Raw genomic sequence first — 13,061 nt, 5'->3', positions numbered from 1 at the left:
GCTCTTGTTTCTCTTCAGATCGTATAAATCTTTCGCCTTTTACTAAAGATTTCCGTGGAGAGGAACAACAAGAGATTGACTCAATTTTTTGATGCCCTGCGAAGGTGGGGCTTCTTTATCTCTGTCAAACTAAAACTATATATTTGGACGTCGGAAGATCACGAACTGTCTGCGGTGGAGCAATCGACCGTAGACTTTTCACTGTAGACAGCCAATCAGAGCTGCTCATTCGTTCAAAGGTCAACCCCCCGACTGTAGACGGCCAATCGCTACACCCGTGCGAAATAGCGGAAATTTGTCATCCAAACTGTTACTTAATTTAAAAACAATAAACGACCGGTCAGCATAATACATCGGACGAGCTAGCATGCCCCCCCCACCTCACCTCCCGCCCTCTGGGCTTCGTTATCTGCTAGATAATGCTATTTTTTCCCCCAGAAATTATGACGTTTATGGATATAAATGTACTGTTAACGTTTTGATTTTGATTTAATAAATTCAAAAACGTTTTTGCATTTATACTGAAATTAAGCTGTTATATTGGCTGGATATTTACACCAATGATGAGAGAAAATGTTGTAAACTGTAGGTAGATATATACAGAACACATCTCAGTGACAGTTTATTGGAGTAACTGGCAAACATATATTTTTAATATTTTATTACATACATCAATTCTTCTATTGCTACACATATATCCATATTTATATACACGCACACACACACACCGAGGTTTAATGATGCCACAACACCGTAATTTCCTTTTTTTGAGGTCCACATTTTAGATGGCCAGTCCAGTATCCCGGATCTTCAACCCAGATGCACCTGCAAATCAGCAACAAGCTGTACTTTGTTTAATAAAGTATTGAGTGCTGCTGTAACCACTCCTGGAATAATTACTTCGGTTGCTGCGATTGTTTGACTTAAAATACAAACAAATACAGATTGCAATACTAGGCATAATGTAAAAACAAGAATAATTTCATAACCTGTTGTTGTTCATTTATGTAATTTTTTATTTATAAATATTTTACTTTCCAAAGACGTTCACAATTCAAACCCTCACATTACCTGTTATGTGTGAGCCTTCCTCAGGTCCATGTGGTTTCACTCAGTGTCTGTGAAAACACAGAGACCACAGTCAACCATTTCTGTCAGTTTACTCCTCAACATCTAGACCTCTAGGACATGAATCTCCTGCTTCAAATCAAGATGTGTGGGTACAGGAAGGTCAAATATATGTTAATTTTCATGTTACTATTCAATATTCTAGACTATAGTCTAAAATTAAATTAAATTAACATGCAACTGACCGACTTATACTTTTTTAGTCATTGAAAGTGCTTAAATCAGGGTTATGAAGAAGCAATATATCAAATTATTAAACTTCCAGGTGAATTTCATGGAGAAAAGGGACGCAGAGATGTGTAGACATTCCAGCCAATCACAGGGGTCTTCGATTGCACTTCCGTGTACACTTGGACGATGATCTGTGTGATTCTGTTTGATAATAGCCCTAAACCGGCAGATTGTGGAGTCTACTCACTTCAAAATTGCCGCCACAGCTAAACAAATTTATCCTTCACAGACGTAGCTTCAACTAAGTGAGTTTGACAGATATTTAGCTATAATGGTAGTGGTAGTAGCTGAGAGTCATTCACAAATAGCAGTTCTATAGTGAACACGCAGCTCAGAGACTCCTGGCTTTAATTTGTGGACATTTTATAGGTTTAGGGTTTAGGGTCACTCTTGTTTTCTTCAGATCGTATAAATCTTTCGCCTTTTTAATAAAGATTTCCGTGGAGAGGAACAACAAGAGTTTGACTCAAATTAAGGCTGCCGTTCAGTGTCCCACATAATAAAGGCGAATGCCGATGGTGCAATCATCCTGAGACTTGAATTATGAAGGCCTGGTCCCAATACTCACACTTGCTCCCTCGTGTCCCACAAATGCGCGTTCACCGTCAAGGGTTTGATTGCGTACTGAAGCAGAAAGCGGCCCTGTGGTTTTCCCATCATGCATTGCGGCTCAACGCGAAAAGTTTACAACCAAATCTTTGTTATTTTATTTTACAATAAAACGCTACGGCGTAGTTTTATAATCGTTTCCTGCTTGAACAATTTTATTTTATGATTATTATTCCATATAAAGACAATTTGGTGAAGCCGTATGACTGAACCGTCACTTAAAAGGAAGTGCTGCTGACAGAAGTAATCTGCCTTCGCGGCGGATCGGTATACTCTTGTTTCTCTTCAAAACGTACAAATCTTTCGCCTTTTACTAAAGATTTCCGTGGAGAGGAACAACAAGAGTTAGTCTCAATTTTTTGATGCCCTGTGTAAGTGGGGCTTGCTATCACTGTCAAAAAGAACTACATACATGGCGACAGATCAGCGGTCCTCCTCCAAAACGATAGATTCCATTGGTGCATTTCTCCAGAATCTTGGGCGACAAAGTCCCAATACTTGCTCCCTCGTGTCCTGCAAATGCGCGCTCATGCTAAAGGGTTTGTGTGCGTACTATATCCCAATTCTCCGGAGCGTAATGAAGCAGAAAGCGGCCCTGTGGTTTTCCCGTCATGCATTGCGGTTCAACTCGAAACGTTAATAACCAAAAGTTTTGTTTTCTTTTACAAAAAAAAACGCTACGACGTAGTTTTGTAATCGTTTCCTGCTTGAACAATTTTATTTTATGATTATTATTCCATATAAAGTCAATTTGGTGAAGCCGTATGACTGAACCGTCACTTAAAAGGAAGTGTTGCTGACAGAAGTAATCTGCCTTCGCTGTTGAGCGGTACACTCTTGTTTCTCTGCAGATCGTACAAATCTTTCGCCTTTTACTAAAGATTTCCGTGAAGAGGAACAATAAGAGTTGGACTCAATTTTTTAATGCTCTGCGAAAGTGGGGCCTCCTTCCTGTGTCACAGAAAAACTTCATATATGAGACCTACTTCCGATGGATAAATCTTCCCACACTTAGACGATGATCTGTTTGATTCTGATTGACAATAACCATAAGCCGGCAGATTATGGAGTCAAATCACTTAAAAATGGCCGCCACAGCTAAACAAATTTATCCTTCACAGATGTAGCTTCAACTAAGTGAGTTTGACAGATATTTAGAGTCATTCACAAATAGCAGTTCTATCGTGAACACGCAGCTCAGACTCCTGACTTTAATTTGAGGACATTTTATAGGTTTAGGGTTTTGTTTTATCTGGATAAAAAAGTTTTAGGTCAGATGTGGTTGTTTTATATTTATAAACCTGGCAGTTCAGCAACAAAAACAAGAAAAGAAAAGTCATAAAAAGGTAAAAAAAAAAAAAAGAGGCTGCAGCGCCATCTGCTGGATTTTACATAAAACAACCGATCTAAAAATGTTACAATTTTATATCTTTAAAACAAATACATACAGTAAATGTAGAGTTGGATTCTAGAGCAGAAACATTTAAATTATATGATTATTAGATTATTTTTTGGAGGTTTTCCATTTTTGTTTGTTGTCTCCAAAGTATTACCAGGAACTGATTTTTTCTAATTATGGATTTGTGTATTTGTTGCCGAATCAGTCAGTTCTGATTAACTTAACCCATGATTAAAGCAAATTTGAGGGGTTTTTTCTCAACGTTAAAGTTTAAATTAAACTGCTCGCCTCCACATTAAATACGACTATAAAGACAGAAGCCCAGCCTGCAGAATATCCCATATTATAATTTACAGCGCGCTCCTGAATGCACCATAAAGTCCTGGTTAAGAAAAACTCCTAAACTGTGTAAATGTTTCATAAACTGGCTTCCTCTCATCAATCTTTGATCATTATTTATTTTCTCCAGCTCAAATAATCACATTAATTTTATTCTGTGAGGCTGTTTTTGGTCCATGCGTTGTTGATGATCTGGGCTCGCTTTCACACCACAGTACCTGGCAGCCACTGATTCCAAATCAAAACATTTTAGAGTTAAATCCTAAATCATAAAGCATTTGGTTTTCGACACACAGCTCATTTATGTTAGCTTAATGTAGCTTTAAAGATCTAAAGACGGGATGATAAACCAAGTTTAAATCTTTTCTGATGTTCCATTTACCTGATTTTACGATTTGAAAAAAGACCGAATTGTCTACGTCCAGATAACTCAAACAGGACCCAAGTTTTCTTTGCAAAACAAGGCCTAAATCACCTCATTTTGTGGGTTTGTAGCTGTAAATTTTAATTGTAAACGTCATATGTTAGCGCTATTTTAGACCTTTTACCTTCGTTAACGTGCCGCACGTTCCTTAAACCTGTCCAAGTATCCGATTCTATACATGTCCTCTACCATCAGATCTCGGTTTGTACTGTCGGCTGGTTCTCCAGGTCGAAGGGAACATGTCAACGTCAAGCTGTTTAATGATCATTAATGGTGTGCCACAAGGCTTAGCTTTTGGACCCTCCCGCTTTACAATCAATGTAAATAATGTGTCGAAATATTCCCAATCTCCACATCTTTATGCTGATGATACAGTGGTTTCAACTTCTTCAGTCTGTATGTGACACAATTCAGTCTGACTTATTCCATATCAGATTTTAGATTGTTTAAACTCAAGTTATAGCAGCTCTAATGCAACAAATTATTCATTTTACCACATTTTTGGGGTAAAACTTTACCAACTGATAACCCAGCTGAGTTAAAACTAAACATTTAGATTAGAAGATCAGGTTGTTTTTAACCCAGTGAATGTTAATAACTTTAAGTTAATTTAGATTTTCTTTCAACACCAACATATAGAAATGCACCTGTCTACTGTTACCTACCGGGGTGGAGGGGTTAATAAAGGCTGTAACCCGGGTTTAATAAACGCAGCAATGCGGGTTTACAAAGGGCAGTAACCCGGGTTTAATAAACGCAACAATCCGGGTTTAATAAGGGCAGTAACCCGAGTTTAATAAACGCAGAAATCCGGGTTTAATAAACGCAGTAACTCGGGTTTAATAAACGCAGTAACTCGGGTTTATTAAAGGCAGTAACCCAGGTTTAATAAACGCAGCAATCCGGGTTTAATAAACGCAGTAACTCGGGTTTATTAAAGGCAGTAACCCGGGTTTAATAAGGGCAGTAACCCGGGTTTAATAAGGGCAGTAACCCGGGTTAATAAAGGCACTAAGGCAGTAACCAGGGTTAATAAAGGCAGTAACCCAGGTTTAATAAAGGCAGTAACCCGGGTTTAATAAGGGCAGTAACCCGGGTTAGTGTGATTCCGGGCCTTCCCGTCCCGGTTCGTCCAAGTCACGTGACCACAGTGGGGGGCGACTGCTGTTGTAGAGAAAAACGTCGTCAGGTCATCGAAGGAGCCGCTGAAATAAACAGGAAGCTCTGCCGCGAGCCTTCAAAATAAAAGCTCAGGACTGACCTGCTACGCTTTTGACCTCATTTTGCAGCAATTTCTGTTGTTGAATAAAGATGCTTGGATGTATTTTTATGTTTGAGAATTTGAGAACTGAGCATTAAAATGACAATGTATAAACTGTAACCTTGGTTGTGCTCTATTTATTTTGATCAACATTTCAGTCGATATCGCCAACAACAGTGCCCCTATAGACTTGATAGACGAGGTAAAAACAGTAACTTTAAAGCTACAATTGACCAGTTTTACTGAAGTTTCAGGAGCCAAAGCTTAAATTACATTAGAGATTTAACAGCCACTCAGTTTGGGTCCAATCCTGACTCTTATTACACTGATTAATCTGAAAAGCAGTGGTGAACGGTAAAATCTCTGTGCCATTCCTAAGTAGTTTTAGGTGACTGGTCTTGTTCTCCTTTTGTTGAATACGAAGCGGCAGGCAGCAGCTGGTTTGATTACGTTGGTACAAAAACACGAGGAGACAGCTGAGTTGTCAGATGTAACATAAACCAGCAGCTGCCATTGAGCCACTCTCCTAGTTTTCAATCAGCGCATACCTCTTCGCAAAGTTTGTATTGTTGAACGGACACGTTAAGATCAACCGCATGTCCCGAAGCAATTATCTTGAAGACTATGATGGGCGCATTTAATTTGGATTATTTTCAAAAGCCATTTCAAACATCAGTAATCGGAATAATGACTGCAATGTAATTACAATTACCCATAAAGATATTTGAGAATATTTGATATGTCTTTTCACCATGAAGCAGAAACTAAAATTATAACGAGTTACAGCTCCATTATAGATATCTGAACTAAGATAACGTACAGTACTTTTAATTATTCTCTGTGTTCCTGTGTTGTATAAAAGGTGCTGCATAATTGATTGGTTTGATGTGAGTTTTTTCTTGTGAAAGTATTATTTCACAACACTTTCAGATATTCACCACTATGTTCGCTCTGCAAAGAAAGAATTGTTGTTGTGAACATCTGTAATTAAAAACCTAATACTCGTGAATGGAAGAAGTGATACAGAAGTTTGTACAGAAATAATTGATTCTGGACACAGGATATATGAAATATTAATTTTGATTAGGAAAAATCGTTCTCCTTTTGTTGAATACGAAGCGGCAGGCAGCAGCTGGAAAAAAAAAATTATGAGTACTTCCAATACATATCCAGTGTAGCCATTAGGTGTTAAAATGGCCACATAAGTATTTTTTAATTATGTTAGTTTTTCCAAACCAATCTCAGTGGTAGCAAAAATTATATTATACTAGTTAGAATGTATTTGGATATCTTAAATTTCAATTATAATGAGTTAGATTATCACTTTATTGACTAGAAGGAATACAAATACTTACAGCTGAAAAGGTTAACTAAAATGTGGCATCATTAAATGCTCCAACGACCTGCCACACTTTCGTATTGAACACATAGCAAACTCAAAAAGCCACAAAATGGCAGCTTATTTAGAAATGTAGCTGACTAAAATCAAACATAATTATTATTTAATCTTGATTTGATGCATAAATTTGGATTAAGACGCTACTTTGTCTTAAATAAAAGACACGAAAGCTATTTCACTGTTAGCCAGATAGCTAACCTAGCCGAGCTGTAGCTCCGAGGACGGGTTTTATTTTGAAAAAGCTAACCGGAAGCCGCCATGTTACGCCGTTAATCTTGACTCAGGTTAAACTCAGCCCGTCTGCATTCCTCTTCTGTCTCCACAGCCTGGCGGATAGAGACAGAAAGAAAAGGAGCGGGGGTTGAAGAAAATAGACATTATTATTCACAACCGAACAGGATTTTTTTTTAATGAAGCACGTAATCGACTCGGACACATCAGGCCACGAAACGTAGCCCCCCTCCTCCTTTCAGACGGCTTGCTTCGGGACCTACAAGGAGAGGGAGAACAAATAACGCGTTTTTATTTAATTTTTTTTAAATGTGTGAGCGTGTAGGTCGGCTATCGAGAAAGCAGCTCCGGTGAAACAGCCTGCAGCCTTTCCACGGCGGATATGTCCACCCCCCCTTTTTTTTCCTTTAAATGAGGATTTGCAAGATGGCTGATGACAGCTAGCCCCAACAAGGACAGAACCGCGACGTCCCCTTTAAGACCAGGAGGGTATATTTTTGTATTTTTATTAGCTTAAAATATAAATTTAGCCGGCTGTAAATAAAATATGACTACGTCTCATCTCGGCCACGACCGTCCTTGCGTGGAGCTTAAATGTACCTGCGAGGCGGTGGGAAATGGCGAGGTGACGTCTGAGGTAATTTATGCGATTTAGTCGAGATAAGGAAGTAGCTAATATGTTGTTAGCTAAAGGCTGAGGCTTTCAACGGGCGAATAAAGGCGGAGGACCGAAGTGCTGACAGACTAAATAAATAAAAAAACAAAGCTAGTGATCTCTGTGCGAGGAGATATGTGGTAGATGTGTCGGAGAGAGGAGAGGAAAGGGGGGGGGTTAGCGATCAGCGGCCAACATTCCTGCGGATCCTACAAAAAAAAAAAAAACCTTTGTTTTGTGCGCAGGAGACCGGACTATTAAAACGATTAACTATGCAGCGAAATGACGGTGATTTCTTGTTCGGTTTAACGGGATTATAAGGCCCCCTTTTTTGTTGTCGAGCGAGAGCTTGTATTAAAAAAAAAGGGAAGAAGAAGAAAAAATAGAAGAGCCGAGGCCTTGTGTACAGATATGCGAGCGTTATCCATCATAGAGATGTCGCTTTTATGTCTAATTAAATGCCCGGATGTAGCCGTTTTATCCATCTGACGCCTTTTATTACCGTCGCAGGTTGTATATTTAATTAAACTACCGGTGGAGCTTCGCCGGACACCTATTTATTATTCAGTGGGCAGAAAATGATGATTATTATTATTATTATTGAGGGAATCAGGCTGTCCTTGAGGTCCTGGTAATAAGAAACAGAATCAGGTTTTGTTGAATAGTAACCAGGGTGTGTTTTGTGTTTTTTTTTTACCCCTCCCATGTTTGATTTGTTGGTCTGAATTAGTCAATCATGATTTTGGAAGTGTGAGAGGCGCTCAGCAGGATGTGTCGAATTGCGTTGATGGGTTGTTCTCTGTGCCTTGTTTGCGTTTCGTAGTTTTTACCTGTAGCAGACGGGCTTTTTTGCTTCCTGCAGGCCTGTAAACACACACACACACAGAGGGAGGCTGTGAAGGCAGGCCCGGTGGTTTCTGTCTTAGAGGAAAGGAAAGCACAGTTTCCTGTAATCTGCATCACGTCAGCTCCTGTTTTATGTGCTTGAAAAGTGTTGTCATCCTTGCCGGGAGCCTCCTTTCGCCCAGTTTTCTGGAATTTGCCTTCATGCTGCATTAATAAAGCAATACATCAGTCAGGGAGACTCGTCTAATTCAGCCACAAGGGTTTGCATATAAATATTGATCCTTCAGGACAGCATTGGACCTTTTATCTTTTTTTTTTTCCTTGAGACTTGATTTTGAGAGTGTCAGGTTTCCTTTGAGAGGCCTAGAGGTCTGGAAGAAGTGGGAAACTCTGAGTTGCATGCCCTGCCTGCGCCACAATGGCCTCTGACATGGCTGAGACGTGGAGGAACTGTTTCGAGGAGGAGCTCATCTGCCCCATCTGCCTGCACGTGTTTTCTGATCCCATCCAGCTGCCCTGCAAGCACAACTTCTGCCGGGGCTGCATCAGCGAGGCCTGGGCCAAAGACTCCTCGCTGGCTCGCTGCCCTGAGTGCAATCATGCGTACACGCAGAAGCCCAGCCTAGAGAAGAACCACAAACTGTCCAACATAGTTGAGAAGTACAACGCCTTGAGCGTGGAGAAGGCCGGCACGCCGGCGCTGCAGTGCATCCTGTGCCGCCGTGGCCCGCCGCTGCCCGCGGTCAAGGTCTGCCTGCGCTGCAACGCCCCGTGCTGCCAGTCCCACATCCAGACGCACCTGCAGCAGCCGTGCTCGGCCCTCGGGCACCTGTTGGTGGAGGCGGAGGCAGTGAAGGCCTGGACCTGCCCGCAGCACGACGAGTACAGGCTGTACCACTGCGAGGCCGAGCAGACGGCGGTGTGTCAGTACTGCTGCTTCGCCCGCTGCCACCCCAACCACGGCCACGCCGTCACCGACGTGGAACTGCGACGCAACAACATCCGAGTAAGACCCTGAGCACCAACAAAAACACAAACAGAGCCGATTATCTCATTTAAAACACAAGTTATTGGTTTCAGATTGAATCATTTTCTGTATTTCCTTATCTTCAGCCATGACAAATTGAATGTTTTGTTTTGAACATTGACTTTTTGACCTTTTCAGCACCTCACGATGATGTTATCGATGCAACCTGAACATCTATAGATTGTTTTGCATAAATAAGCACAGATTTATACACTTTCATGTCTAATAAAAAGTGAACAAAATCCAAAAAAAACACCCAAAACGATCACCGACAGTTAGCATAGATGCTAACCTAACATTGAAAACGCCATAGAACGGCTAACACGATTAGCATCATGTTTTATCACTGGATATTTTTACACAAATCAAAAGTTTCAAAGTAATTTTTACTAACGGCAGTCACAATAACGTCAACTAATATTTACAGACATATTCTTTATATCATAATAACAGGCAGTTAGCATAGATGCTAACTTTAACGTTGAAATGAAATAGTAAAATGCTAACGTGGTTAGCATTGGGGTGGGAATGTTTATAATCTCAAACCTTTTCTCAGGACGTTACTGAAGACGGTCATGTATGATATCTTCAGCTATTACTTGCAGACATGTGTTTGTCTTGATTCAGTAACTAAAAGCTAAAAACGATGAAAACGCGCTGTTTCACCGCGGCGTGTTGCTACGACAGGAAGCTACGGTAACTCTGCTGGGACAAACGGCACCGCGCGGCCGGTGGCAGCACAGGTTAAATCGATTCAGACACTTCCATGTCTGTGATATGACTTCCCTCCTACAGTATCTGTAAATGTGACACACTTTGTTTTTTTTATTAACAAATAAACCCTTAGGCTCTGACTAAACCATGACTCAAGGAAATATCTGACTGTTGCAACCCCGATTTTAGGTATTTGTTCACCACTGATCAATAAGTGTTGCCCAACTGTATTTCTAACAGCATTGCACAACCCAGTCAGGTAACTTTTCTTTTCCTTTGTAATCATCAAACCTCTCCAAAACAAGAAGCGACGTCCTTTAATCCCGTTTGCATTTAAAAAAGTAACGTTTCTTTTCTTTCCGCTGAGCTATTTTCAGTCAGAGCTGGATTGTATTTTGAGTGTTTTGACCCCTATCTTGCATTTTTGTTGAGTTGTGATCCATTCCGGGCTCCGTTCTCATCTGTTGGAATGACAAACAATGCAGGGGGGTGGGGTGGAACAATGAGGGGCCCTCGGAGCGCCTTATCTCCCCAGCACAGGTGCATCCGAGCTCAGGGATCACCAGTTGTTGGAGGGCGTTGGGGGAGGGATGGAGTGGGATTAAAGTGATTCATCACTTGCTTCTGCGTTCTGCTCGGGTTAGTTTTTTTTTAATTTATTAACCTCTTCCCTTCCTGGAGGGGGGTCGGACTGGTTTTCCTCCATGTTCCTCTGAAGCTCCGTGTGACAGAAGAGGAGAACCACGAAGGCGTCGCTGCTGAATGACTCATTTAGTTCACCCAACACCCTGCCTGGGTGTAAACCATGACATGATAGGGTGTCCTTCCCGTCGGTGAGGCTATGACTCAGGTTTATGTATAGTTAAATACTCACCTGGGACGTGACAGCAGGGTGGAACATGGGCTGATTTAATTAAAAAATAAATAAAACTGTTTTCATCACCCGCCACCAAAAGGCGTAGGCGGACGGTAATATTTTTGCCCACGTGTGCGGGTGTTAGTGTATCGGCCCAATTCAAGATGGCCACCACAGCCAACAGAAAACACAGTCAGTTTTACAGATATAGAGCTAGAATTTGGTGTGGTAGTAGCTGAGGCTGATCCCCGTCAGACATTCTGAGGGAAACAGATCGTTCAGGATCTTTGCTAGTAACTACGTGGACTCAGCTTTGTCTGTTAGCAAAATATCTCGTGAACCTGCTCAGTTCTTAGGACCCGTCTAGTCGAGCTGAACTGATGATTTCCAGCCAGCAGGCCACTGATTGGCCAGTAAGTCACGTCACTAAATGAGTCACGGTGGCGAATGCTTCAAAGCCACGCCGACTTCCTTTTGTCCAGTTTGTCTTGTAACGTAAGTCCGTAAGGTCGTTCGCTCATGACCGCCTCCACAGCGAGTGGCGAAACGTTCAACATGGCTGCTTCCGCTAGTCACAGATGATAGTAAACTAACTTAATGGCCGCTGGTCTTAATAAGTACACTTGCTACCTAATAATAAACCCAGTTAAAGCTGCACGTTTCCTGATATTAACCGTATACGACCCTGAGCGTGGAGAAGAAGCCTGGAGGCATTTAAAAGCTGAAAGATGGAATTTAAGGTGACAAAAACTCAACTTTATAGTCGAGAGCTGTTTACATTCAGATACTCACAGATCGGCTAATTGATTAAAGGTTAAATTTGTCAGCAGATTTATTTATTTACTTTTCTTTCAAGCTGTCATACAAGATTTTACTAGTTCCCTAAAATCCTTTCACAACGTCTGGAGTTGGACTTCACAGGAACGCCGTCCGGTCCGTTCATTCCCAGGTGAAATGATGTGTTTATTTATCGCCTCAAATTCTCAGATCTGTAACTAATTCCTCTTTTCTGTCTTTTTCTTTCCACCGAATGGGTTCAAAGAAGGCTGAAAGCAATAGAAAAATCAGTTTTGCAGTTTAAGAAAACAACTTCTTTGTCCTTAAAAGTTTTCAGAATGGGTTCTGACGAAGCATTCAGCTCAGCTGTTTCTGTTTCATGAAAGAAAAACGGTCCGAACTCGCTGACGTGAAGAAATTTAACGGCCAGAGTTCACAAATTTCCACAACGGCAGCCTGGAACGCCGCAACTTCCCTCTGAAAGCGTCCGTCGTTTATTTAGATCATAATGGACCAAAAAGCCCAAAATGTTGGCTTTAGTTGGGGATGGAAACAAAGTTATTGTCACTGTTTTTTTACTGTTTTTATCAGGTTAACAAACAAACAAAAACCACAAAGTTTGGGAATAAAATTGTGCATTAGACTTAACGTCTCTGTGGCGTTTTAACATCTATAAATTGGTATTTTTGGTCTCAGTTAATGAATAAATTGAGAAGAAAATAAGTTTCCCGTCACCCAAAGTGATGATGTATATAAATAAAATAAAATCTTATCATTTCAGCTCCTAAAAAAAAGTACATTTTCCAAACTGTCGTTTCATATAATGTCACATATTTGCAAAATTGTGTTCATTTTCAGATGCAGCTTTACTTTCTGGGGTTTAAATCCAAATAACGTTACCTCACTGCAGGTGTTTTAAGTCTAAAGATGAACGTTGAAACACGTTAAACGAGACTTAAATTGATGAATTTATCCACCTCTGCGAAGCTGACCCGAGTTACAGCCGTTTCTGTCAGGGTTGAAGCGGGTTAGCTGCGGTTGCCATTTTGCGTTGGCTTGGCTGGTAGACGTACATCCAGGGATTGTTTCATGTAAATCCATCCGGCGGGATTTTTTCTGGTCGCGGACGAATGCTCACGGCGCTAAATCCTAACAGTCAACACCC

At 40.9% G+C, this 13,061-nt stretch overlaps 1 protein-coding gene, 1 long non-coding RNA gene and 4 other non-coding genes across 6 annotated transcripts in view; 5 read left to right on the top strand and 1 right to left on the bottom strand.

The window, feature by feature from the left end:
- On the top strand, window positions 1–112 carry LOC112449797. The gene has a single exon (XR_003038337.1). It is a non-coding gene; the product is annotated as a U5 spliceosomal RNA (small nuclear RNA).
- A 331-nt stretch (window positions 113–443) lies between these two features.
- Window positions 444–2,493, bottom strand: LOC119617915. Its single transcript, XR_005234372.1, has 3 exons — window positions 2,381–2,493; window positions 1,072–1,118; window positions 444–825 (listed from the first exon to the last, which is right to left on the bottom strand). It is a non-coding gene; the product is annotated as an uncharacterized LOC119617915 (long non-coding RNA).
- Window positions 1,744–1,867, top strand: LOC112449801. Its single transcript, XR_003038344.1, has one exon. It is a non-coding gene; the product is annotated as a U5 spliceosomal RNA (small nuclear RNA).
- On the top strand, window positions 2,238–2,351 carry LOC112449795. The gene has a single exon (XR_003038335.1). It is a non-coding gene; the product is annotated as a U5 spliceosomal RNA (small nuclear RNA).
- A 306-nt stretch (window positions 2,494–2,799) lies between the features above and the next one.
- LOC112449798 lies at window positions 2,800–2,913 on the top strand. Its single transcript, XR_003038340.1, has one exon. It is a non-coding gene; the product is annotated as a U5 spliceosomal RNA (small nuclear RNA).
- Window positions 2,914–7,062: 4,149 nt separating this feature from the next.
- trim8b (tripartite motif containing 8b) overlaps window positions 7,063–13,061 on the top strand; it is a 10,844-nt gene continuing 4,845 nt past the window's right edge. The window contains exon 1 of the mRNA XM_017437641.3: window positions 7,063–9,528. Within this exon, the coding sequence (XP_017293130.1) occupies window positions 8,941–9,528 (588 nt within the window). The 5' untranslated portion in view covers window positions 7,063–8,940. The remainder of the gene's footprint in view (window positions 9,529–13,061) is intronic.

This window comes from Kryptolebias marmoratus, linkage group LG17, assembly GCF_001649575.2.
Source record: "Kryptolebias marmoratus isolate JLee-2015 linkage group LG17, ASM164957v2, whole genome shotgun sequence".
NCBI classification, from domain to species: domain Eukaryota; kingdom Metazoa; phylum Chordata; class Actinopteri; order Cyprinodontiformes; family Rivulidae; genus Kryptolebias; species Kryptolebias marmoratus.
The sequence above is the reverse complement of the archived record's forward strand: the minus strand, read 5'-3'. Positions and strand labels throughout refer to the sequence as shown.